Source organism: Gastrolobium bilobum, unplaced genomic scaffold (assembly GCF_033153095.1).
Source record: "Gastrolobium bilobum isolate Gb01-03AN ecotype WA unplaced genomic scaffold, APGP_CSIRO_Gbil_v1 utg7849, whole genome shotgun sequence".
Taxonomy (NCBI): Eukaryota; Viridiplantae; Streptophyta; class Magnoliopsida; order Fabales; family Fabaceae; genus Gastrolobium; species Gastrolobium bilobum.
The window spans coordinates 65211-76798 of NW_026897514.1; the positions used below are offsets into that span (position 1 = coordinate 65211).

At 34.4% G+C, this 11588-nt stretch overlaps 1 protein-coding gene across 2 annotated transcripts; it reads right to left on the bottom strand.

The window, feature by feature from the left end:
• Positions 1-1971: 1971 nt before the first annotated feature.
• LOC133307575 (uncharacterized) lies at positions 1972-9383 on the bottom strand. 2 transcript variants are annotated; one of them, XM_061508103.1, is made up of 13 exons: positions 9357-9383; positions 9163-9314; positions 8945-9047; positions 6783-6858; positions 6529-6625; positions 5547-5649; positions 5286-5419; positions 4813-4990; positions 4576-4730; positions 4175-4384; positions 3394-3741; positions 3179-3305; positions 1972-2333 (listed from the first exon to the last, which is right to left on the bottom strand). In XM_061508103.1, exons 2-13 carry the CDS (start codon positions 9298-9300, stop codon positions 2182-2184), a joined length of 1821 nt encoding a protein of 606 aa, XP_061364087.1. In that variant the 5' UTR covers positions 9301-9314; positions 9357-9383; the 3' UTR covers positions 1972-2181. The 2 variants fall into 2 exon arrangements, with proteins under 2 accessions (XP_061364087.1, XP_061364086.1); XM_061508102.1 differs by lacking the exons at positions 1972-2333; positions 9357-9383 and adding an exon at positions 2376-2811 and having other exon boundaries at positions 9163-9326.
• Positions 9384-11588: the final 2205 nt, after the last annotated feature.

The following is an 11588-nucleotide window of genomic DNA, read 5'->3' on the forward strand; positions in this document are numbered from 1 at the left end:
TGTTTATAGTCCTCTGTTTTTATGTTTTTTTATTTTAATTCTTAGTGGGTCATTTATTTTAATTTTTATGTTTTCTGAACTTTTTTGCTGCTTTAGTCTATTCTGCAAACAGTAGTTTTGATTCTCTGCTGGAGTCTCTACTTGCCAGTGCCAAGCCTTCTCCGCATTCAGGTGGCATTGCAATAACTTCAAGACATAGACGTTGTGATCATAGAGCACGAAGAGCATGATGCCAATTTAGGACTGACATTAATTCATCACCAATTCCAAAGAGTATATATAGCACAAATTACATAACTGTAGCAATTTGTTGGAGAAATAAAGCTGATATTTTTTATAATGGTCATGGAGTGAGGTGATTCACACAATCAAATTTTTTTATTTTTGTTATAGGGTGTTCTTGCACTTTGTTGGATGACTGATGCTGAAGCCAAGCCCATACTGTGTTGCTCGTGCAGAGACAATTGTGTTCACAGAGAGAAATCTTGATTGTAACCAGACGTATATAATGAATGAAAAATTTCAGTTCAAATGTGTACTCTTTCTTTTTGTGTTCATTCTTTTTTTTTATCAGATGTTTTTGTCTCCTGCCTTTATAAATATGTTAAAAATAATACTGTTGCTTTTAATTCCTAAATGTGATAACTAGAGCATTTGATAACTACAAAGACTGAATGAGTATTACTGCATAATTCTTAATTATTAAGTCATAGTTGTTTTATGGTAGCGCATCTGCAATTCTAAATATTTTGCTTCATGATTTGGGGTGGAAACATAGCTTGTGGATCCATAAGAGATGACCAGTACCTTAAGATTATTTTTTATTTTTTTTAAGAAAACCTTATAGATGAAATCTGTTGAGATATTTTGGCCCAAAAAGGCTTATTTTAATGTAAAATTAAAATCAAATATGCATTTAGTTTGCAAGAAAAACAAAAACGAATACTGCTCTTAACTAAATAAAAGGAAAACCAGCAGAATGAGGACACAGACCCTAGACCATACCATTTCATTGATTTTCAATCAACAATCCAGCGTGCTTTTAATATGGAAGATGAACTACGCAGAGTAAAGTTGTTTTAGAATTGAACCTGCGTCTCATCTACGGGTCTTGGGTTGCAGAAAAGCATGAATGACAACTGTTTCTCTATTCACAGTCATAAAAAAAAAGTTATTTCTAAAAGGGTTATTTTGTAATTTTACTAAATTTACCCATCAATATTTTATCTTCAACCAAACACACATTCAGGAATTTCACATAATTTTCCTGGTAAAATTTTACTCAACCAAACAACTTTTTTTACATTTTCCTACCAAACTCACTTTCCAACCATTTCCCTATCAATTACATTTCTCTAGTATTCAAAAAATTTCTCCTCAACCAAACGTCCCCTAGTTCATTTATCACCCCTACTTGTTACGTGATGATGTAAATGTAGAATTTTTTGTCAGATAAACCCCCAAAGGCTTCAAATTGGGCCGTGTGTATCCTCAATAATAGCAGAGGTAGGCGAGTTCTCATATTTTTAAATTAACCCAAAAATATTTCCCACCAAGGTAGAGATGAGGACAATTTTTGTACTTAACTTTCTCTTATCTCTACAAAGGTTATTTCATGAATTCAAACATGTGACATTTTAATTACAAAGGAGCAACTTTATACTCACCCTCTTAAGTTGACCCAAAAGAAAAAAGAAAGAAAAAATATCAAGGCAATATAAGCTAAGTCCACATTCAATGATTTTAGAGCATTGATCTCAACTTTGACCTTCCCCACTAACCGTGGATTTTCTCACATCTCAAACATGCCCGACTTATCAAGATCATGTGTTTCTTTATTCCAACTAAACATTGTCTTAATCAAAGCTGAATCTCAAAATAATACAATCAATTCAATAGTTGCAACAAGAATGTCTAATTTGATTCTGTTCATTGCAGAAGATTATAATATCACATTATTTTCTCATGTACAATAATAATAAGCTAGTAAAACATCAGAAAGTAAGAAAGCATTATTTTTATAATAATTGGATGGTACAACATCCTTACTGATACAGCCACTTGATGTCAAAAACAGGTCTCAGTTAATTAGTGAATTTGCTACCTTTTGGCAGCAAAAGTTTTCAGCAATGCCGCTTGGATAATAGAAACAAAAAGTTACCCCAAAACAAAAATTAAATATCAGTGCCTAAAGTGCCTCACATTGGTAAAGAGTAGTGAAACACCATACTTATTACAACATTCTATGGCATCCTTGTCTCTGATACTACCACCTGGTTCTGCAATAACACCAATTCCACTTTCACATGCTTCTTCCACAGCATCTTTCCAAGCTGTTTATAAATCAAGATACATCCTCGTTAAAAAAACAAAAAACAAAACAAAACAAAAGTCTTCTATCTCTGTCTTAGTTATGATCTTGTCAGAACGTATACACCAAAAAAGTTACTATTCCATCCACCACTACAAAAGTCTTTATAACATAGCATGCACAATGAATTCCTGTATTGCAAAATATTTTGTAAATAACCATTTCAACTCAAAAGCTTAAGCCGTAACCCCCAAGGGTAGCTCAGTTGGCAGCTGAGCTCCCAAGGGATTGCTTGATGCAGGGATCAAACCCTGCCTCAAGCAGTTTCTTGGAAAATCTTTGGGGCCAGAGGATAAGCCAAAAATCTTCGGTTGGGGGATTAGTCTCGTCCTTTCTCCGGTTGCGAAGCTTAGTGCACCCACTGTTATAATGAGGGGCTAGCCCAAACGGGCCGTACCCCGAGGGCATGGTGCCCGGAGAAGGTTGAATGGGAATACCTCCTGGCAATGTACCAAAAAAAAAAAAAAAGCTTAAGCCGTAAAGAGAAGGTCACATTAATGATTTTATATATTATATCCCTAACACACCCCTCATACAGGAGCACTTTGGGTTTGATGCGTGGATAATGCCCAAACCAATTTTTTTAGTTTACCTTGTGCTAATTTTAACATATTATTTTTTATCAGTAAACAGATTTGTTTTTATTAGAAAACAGGATGGTAAGAAAATCAAACTCATAACTACTTGGTCACATGGGCTCATATCATGTAAAAAATTATTTCAACACAAAAACTTAAACAGTTAAGTAAAGGCCACATTAATGGTTTAATATATTATATCTCTAACATATATTACATTAACACTTACCAAATGGAAAGAAGGCATCACTAGCCAAGGCTGCTCCTTTAACATCATCTCCAGCTTTCCTCATTGCTATTCTTAAACTCTCCAGACGGTTTGGTTGCCCACTTCCCATACCTAACATACAATTGTCCTGCCAAAAATTATTAACAAAAAGGATCAGATTCTTAAACCTGCTCCATTAAAGCATAGAAAAGTTTCAAGATGTAGCAGATGACAACCTTAGCTATCACAATAGCATTGCTTTTGACATGCTTCACGCACAACCACGCAAACTCCGCATCACGAAGCTCACCATCCTGTGGAGATTTCTCAGAGACTAGGCTGAACTGGATTTCTTGTGGGGTTAAGTCATCGGAATCCTGAGCTAACCACCCTCCACCAACTTGTCTGAGTGAAAGCTTTCCTGCTTCATTCTTTTTTGCCTCAAGAATCCTTAGAGTCTTTGACTTTCCACGAAGAATCTCAAGTCCCTTAGATGTATAGCTCGGTGCAACCACAATTTCATAGAACATCCTTGTCTCCCCATCTGTTGGGCTTCTAAATTCTCGAATTTCTTTAGCAAGTGCCTAAAATATATATATAAAGCATTAAATATATATTATTGCACCTCTTCATTGCCAAGATGGGATCTTAAAAAAGCAAGATAAGGAAAGTGCCTCTATCTTCACAAACGAGACAATGACACATGACCCCAGCCCTTGGCTTAAAATATGAAACCATGGACTTGATCACCATGTATCAATTCAACATCAACATCATCTATATCTGAAACTAGTCGAGATTGACGGTTGATGAACCCAAATAAAAAGCAAGGAAAGAATGAGGAAAAAGAAGGAAAAAAATAAATATTTGAATTTTGACACTAATGCAACGACAACAATCAAGCTTCATCATACTAGGTGGAGTTAACTATTTTGACACTGTACACCCAATCAAATTGCTTGCCAAATTGTAGACGTTCCTAGGATACACATTCAGTAAGGGATTTGAGATGGATACCTCATCAACTTCCACGTTGAAAGCTACAATTCCACCAAATGCACTCACTGGATCAGCTTTAACAGCTAGTCTATAGGCTTCGAGAATATCATCACGTGATGCTACCCCACATGGATTAGTATGCTTCACTACCACGCATGTGGGGTTCCTAAACTCACATACACAGTTCCAAGCAGCATCAGCATCCAAGTAGTTATTATACGACATCTCCTGCATTAGAATGTTAAGGTTTTAAGACCATGTAAGGCATTATATTAAATGAAGATTTATAGAAAACTATACAATTTTTCAGTCAAAAACTTTCAACCCCAAACATGATACAATAGCTTTTAAAATACTCAAAATATATTTACCAGTAATTTTAGATTATTAGACAAAAGAAATTAGTAGCCGACACCCACCTTTCCGTGGTGTTGAATGGATGTAGCAATTCCACCAGCATTAACCTCGGAAAGTCTTTTGTCAACATAGAATGCAGCTTTTTGATGAGGATTTTCACCATAACGGAGAGAACTTTTGAGTGAAAGAGGCACTGTCAAGCTCGGAGGAAATTTATCTGTCATAAAAATGAGAACACAAGTCAATCTAAACAGTCAAGTATGAATTAATAATTCTTCACAAACTTATAACAGAAATACCTCCCACACTCTGCTTCCACAGCCACTCAGATACTGCAGAGTCATAGGAAGCAACATGCTGAAAAGCTTTCCAAGCAAGCTTTAGCCTGAACTTCTGATCATCGTGGTTTCCTTTAAGAAATTCCAGAAGGGAAGGGTAATCTTCTGAATCCACCACTACCAAAACATCCTTGTGATTCTGCTCAAATAAGAATTTATCACCTTATTTTAAAGATATTTCAATAGAAAAACTGAAAATTTCAGCACAAAGACAGTATGCAATGAACAAGGATCCTTCGTCTTTTCTTTTTAGTGGACAGATCCTTCTTTTATTTTCCACAGAAGTAGTTTAGTGGTATTTGGCTAACAGAATATTTTCCAAGCCAATTTACAAAACTTTTAAGATATAATGACAAGATAAAGATTTATGGGGAAAAGATTTTGTCATCATATCAAATATAAAAAAAGTTAGAATTTTCAGTCAAACAAACCACCTTTGCAGCAGCTCTAATCATCGTTGGACCACCAATGTCAATATTTTCAATTCCATCCTCAAAATCAATGCCTCCAGTTGATGTAACTTTATCATAAAATGGGTACAAGTTCACCACCACAACATCAAAAGTACCTGAAAAGAAAAACTTCTAGTGAAATCAATAAAATACCTAAATCTGACAAACAGAATGAACACGGAACTCCAAATTTAACATAACAAAATTTTAGCACCATGTAACAGAGCTGATAACATGACTTACCAATACCATGTGTACTGAGAGCTTCAATATGATGTTTTTGGTCTCTTCGAGCAAGGATACCCCCATGTATGTTAGGATGCAAAGTTTTGACACGACCATCAAGCTGTGAAGAAAAGCCAAGACATTTTTGTTACGAAGTCTACGAACTCGTACAAGGTCAAGCAAACATCGACAGAATTGGTAGACATTCTGCCAGAAAGTCCACAAGCCTGAATTTGGACCTGGTTTTAACCTCAAAATGTGTCGCTTACTGTCCATAAATATATAATTCATTCATTATGCTATGTGCCTTCACCTAACAACTTAAACTTTTGAAATAGTTGGTTAGTGACAAGTTATCTGGACCTCTATCGCCAAGTGGTCTGGAGTTCGATCCACGTCGCACCTATTCCTCTAATGAAAAATTAAATTTCGGCACAAGTTAGACGAGTCTGTCCATTGCCCACACTTCAAGCTCGAAGGACTTTTGCATAAGGGGGCGTGTTAGAGATGTTAATATAAAACCATTTATGTCTCTTCACCTAACAGTTAAAGCTTTTGGGATATTTGGTTCATGGTAATTACCAAAGCAAGCATGATTGTCCATCAATTGAAAGTTCAAAACTTTGATACCACAATATTTCATATTGGAAATGTTTCCTTAAAGTTAGATATATAAGCAACCAAGAGATGAGAAGCCATGATCCTAGTACTGACAAAAACTTTTAGACTTCAGTACAAATGTCACAACCAACATTCAAGTAAAATTTATCAACATTATAACAAAAGAAACACTATAACACCTTAGTTTGGCAGGAAAATATCAATGAAAAACCAAAGTCTTATGATCCAAGAAAAACACAAAAAACAGCATAGAATGAGCAATTAAGAAATATGATTAGTTTAAACACATGAGAATCCATACACATAACATCAGAAGTTCCAATAAATGAATTTGATCATGAGACTTTGGGAAGGAGAACTCTAGCTACAAAGCACTCACCATTTCAGGGAACTGAGTAAGTTGTTCAACTTTAGTAACAGCCACTCCAGCACCCTCCAATGCAGCAGCTGTTCCTCCAGTTGAAACAATAGTGTATCTACAATTTAATAACAGGACTATCATTATATAAACTTCTTAAAAACAGGTATGAATATATTGTACTAAAAAAAGTATGAACATGAGAAACAATAATATTATAACATGTTAAAGGGGAGGGGGGGGGGGGGGGACACCCATTAATATTAATAACTTACCCTAATTCCAGGAGCCCATTCCCAACAAATGCGAGATCCTTCTTGTCTGACAATGATATTAAGGCTTGCTTGCTGCCTGTTTCACAGCAAAAGAACACATAATGCCAGAAACTGTCATTTAAAAAGAAAAAAAAAATCAAAAATCATCAAAGCACACAGCATGGCTATATTTAGCATAAAAAAAGTATCAGTAAACATGATATTGTCTACAATTACTTTAGAATTAAAATTAACCAGTTTGTGCATGCAACAGAGGAAAGGAAAATTATTATAAGCATTTTCATGATGTAAATTATACACCCCAAAAAATTGGAGTAATGTGCATCTTGAATAAGGAGTTATTCCTGAATGCCAACATGTGGATGTGTTTCATTTAGACTCGAGCCCTGAATTTTTTAAATTATATTCTATTTGATATCTTTCTTAGATGTGATGGGTATTTCAGGGAATTTGTTAACTGTGTCTGCTGTATTAAAATATTTTCTCCTCAAGAAGCGCGGAAGATGAGTTTGGATGGATATTTTGACATTGGTGGCATTCCAAATCCAAATCAAGCCTGTAGCAGCTCTGACGGTCAAAACTCGAAAAAACTTAAATGGGGTCCAGTACGTAATAATATGCTAACTATTCTTCTATGTTGGTAACTTAGGTCTAGGAGACATTCATCATTGTCCCAAAGGAAGTTATTAACTATGCGATTGTGTCTTGCATTAGGACTTAAAAGTGATCCTTTGCAGTTGAAAGCAGCAGAAAATTTGGCACTTCACTGGATATGCAAATTGGAAGAGCCAAACGAAAGTGGAAAAACTAATTGCCCCTAATGCTACAACTTCATTCATCAAGGTGTTAATTAACAGAAGAATCAACACTTATGCAGCTGATGTCTACTCAGCTTCTACCCATTTATGTGATGCAAATAACAGAAGCGGGAAAGTACATTAACAAATAAAATATAGGAGGAAATGACTCAAATGGGCTTTGAACGTCAGGTTTTATATGTGGGAATAGGGATAAAAAGCAACTGAGTTAAAATTCACAAATGTGCCTGGTAATCAAGAATAAAAATTACAATTTCATTTTAGCATTTGATATTGTCACAATCCTGCTATAAAGAACTAATGAAAATTGTTAAAAACTTTCTTGCTGACATAATTTTCTAGGATGGAAATTCATATTTATTTCAGAGAAAGTTTCAGCTATGTAGAATTCTTCTATCTATTCTTTTATCACTCCTCACTAGTCACTGGATTGACCAAGACGAATGTGATGTTAATTCATTACTAAACAGCTCTTAACACTAAATGTGAACAAAGCTTTGGTGCTTTGACAGATTACATAAAATACATATTTCAGTAGCAAATTAGTCATATTAAAGGTGTATGATACCAATAGAAAAATGAAACTCACATCTTTCTGCCTCATCACTCAGGGCAAAACAGTAGCAAAAAGGTGAATACTAAAAGGTAAAGAACTGAATCACTTCTTTCTGCCATCTATAGAGAAAGGATGGCACTAAGTTTAATTAAGTAATCTGGCTTTACTAATTTGAAGTGCTTACTGCAAGGGGAGTCTTAGAAATTAATCATCAGCAAAACATCCACCAATATCATCTTTGGCATAAAATGAATTATTCTTTGCACTACTCCAGAGAATAAGAGGCATAATCAGATAAATGACTCAATGATTGATTATCTATGAATAAATTATATATAAAAGAAAAAAGACTCATTAGCAAGCCTAAAAACTCAGAAGAATCTCAGAGAGGAGTAATCTTAGAAGGTCAAGCCAGAAAAAAAGAAATCAAAAGCAATATTAATAGCGAAATATAACTACCCTTTGAGATTAGAATAACTAAGAGAGTTACCATAAATTTTTTTTATTAAAGTGCCAGAAAGCCATGTAACTGAAGAATCCAACACCAAAGACATTAATATTGCTGCTATCATAGATGTCATTCTAGACTGAACCACAGTACCCCGCCCCATTAAAGGCCATAACTACGGTGTCGTAAAAATCACCCAAATGATTTTTAAAAATAAATAAATAAATAAAGATTTCATTTTGTTCTTAGGGGAAAAAAAAAAGCAAAATATAAAACCCACCATAAAATTATTGAAAAAACAGAAAAATAAAATAAAAAGGGTGGTAAGAATTAGAAGTACCAGGAGAAAAGGAAGCAGAAGCAGTTTTAGGCACTGACACTGTTTCAGTTTCAGCCATGGCTTTGATGGGAATACACCTGAAGCGCAGTGAAGATGAACGAACCTGAACATACCCATTTGAAAACCAATACCATTGAATAAGAGTAAATTCAGATAAAATAAAATAAAATAAAATGTAGTAGTAGTGAACAGGAGAGTCAAAAGAAGAAGAAAAATACCCAAGTTGTGGGAAGGAGATGAGAAGAGAAGTGATGGTTAGTTGTGAGGGAAGAAGGAGAGTTAAGGGTTGCACAGAGAATGCGAGTGGAAGTTGTGGCGGTGGCGGTGGCGGTGGAAGAAGCACCAAACCCAAACATCCTCTGTGTGAGTCCTTGGTGTTTGAACAACCTACACAACTTATGTTATGTCTAACTTGACTTAGGTTTGATTCTTGTACTTTTTTCAAAGTGTCGTTTTGTGCTCTTCAATGGGCACTTACCAAACCCAACGCTCCAAAAGGCACATGGTTCCAATTGCAAGTCTAATGTCGTTTGCATAATGTGATTCTTCTTTGCTTTGTATCCATTCTTCTTTTTATTTTGTATTTTGATTTTGAATTTGATTATGATTTGAATATTATGGATTTGAAGGAAAAACATAATATCTTTTGTCTCATTATATGATGATGAGAAATCTGCTGTTTCAGTTCGTTTTTATTAAGGCGTGTATACTTCGAAAGTAAATGACTTTTTAGTTTCATTTTCAAAGTTTTTTTATTCTCAGTGTCATCTTTGGAAGGGGTTTAAAATCTTAATACTGGATGCACTCTGAATCGGATTAGTTGCAACTAATCGATTGGAATATTTCTAAAAAAAAAGTTTTGTTATTCCGTTTTATTTGTCATTTTAAACAAAAAAAATGTAAATAAAAAAATCATTAGAGAAAAATTATGTGACTTTTAAAATTTAAATTTTAAATAAAAAATATCAGATTATATTTTTTTCACTTAAAATGACATAAATATATATCTTTGAAAGGATAAATATGTTTTCCTATTTTATTTAAATTTATTTTCTATTAAGTTTATGATCCTTTCATATCTTTTTAGATGTGAAAAAAAATATCAGTTTGGAAAAAAAAATTAATTATTAAAATAAAATTCAATCAATTATTTTTTAAAATGGTTACTTTTCTTTATAAAAAACTTTTGCAGAATTAATTTTATTAAATACTATTCAATATGTCACGTCGACGAGAAGACCAACATTCGAAAAGTATGAGTTAGAGGACCATAATACATAGAAGGGAATCAACAAAAAGGTATGCAAAAATATGATTTTTATTATTATTTTTTTGCAACACTAGGATTAGGGTTGAGAAGATTTTGAATTATTTATGCTATTTCTATATATGATTTCGTTATCAGTGGTAACTTTTCTTAACACGTTTCGCAATCTTCTCTTAATTCTAGAAAAATAATTTGACTTAATTAAGTGAATATGATTTGATAATATTAATTATTTGAATATGTTTTGGACGAACATTAATAAGTTAATTTCTAATATTTGTCTCCCTATTTACTTACTAGGGTTTTTCCCTTATATATATCTTAATAAATGGTTATAATAATGGTGGACAGTTATCGGTAATGCCATTATTGAGATTGTGGTGGGATCCTTGAACACCACTATGCTTGGGTTACAGGCATGTTATAGGTTCTAGGCCCAAGTGATACACCTTATCCCAATGTCCTAACTCTGATTTGGGCTTGCCTAAGCCCATATAACCAACCCGAAACATTAAGCTTCCCAACTCGGAGTATAATCTCTGTCGTACTCCGAGTTAATAATATGGGTTGTTCTTATGTAGCATCGCCTAATATTACTTTAAAGGTACTATCCTTTAGAGGTATTATCATTGAAATTTTAGAGTTCACAATAGAGGGGAGATAATCGATGGCTGCTCACACTTCCACGGCGGAGGAGGAAGATCTCCTCCAGGGAAGTATCAAAAATACGAAGGAGGATGCCATGGTGGACTGTGCTGAGACAGGAGCTGGACAAAGTCAAGGGACAATTTTGTTGGGGGCGAGGAAGGTGATTTCATATAAGGATAGCTTAATGCAGTTTAATGGGAACTGGGGAGGAGCAGAAAGTGTGGAGAATGATTGGTTATCAAAGCTGAAAAAGGATGAGGAAGATCTAGAAGCTAAGTTGAGGTAAGTGGAGATTAGGGAAGATGATCCTTTCTGTCCCACATACAAGTTTCCAGTAAAGAATACAAGGAAAATTGTAAAATAGTGGGGAAATACACTGATAATAAAACTACTAGGGAAGAGGTTGGGAGCGAAGTTTTTTACTAATAGACTTCAGAAGATGTGGGGTTTAACTGGTGCTCATGAGTTCATTGATCTTGAGAATGATTATTACTTGGTGAGATTTAGTAATGAGAAGGATTATACTCATGTTTTGCATGAGGATCCTTGGGTGGTTGCTGATCACTATGTAATAGTACAACGATGGAGACCTTTTTTTGATCCGTTTGAAGACTCTGTCACAAAGCTTGCTATGTGGAACATAATACCTGGTCTTCCATTGAATTATACACGTCTCAGCATCTCTGGAGAATTGGAAGTATGTTTGGAAAATCACTTAAAATTGATCAG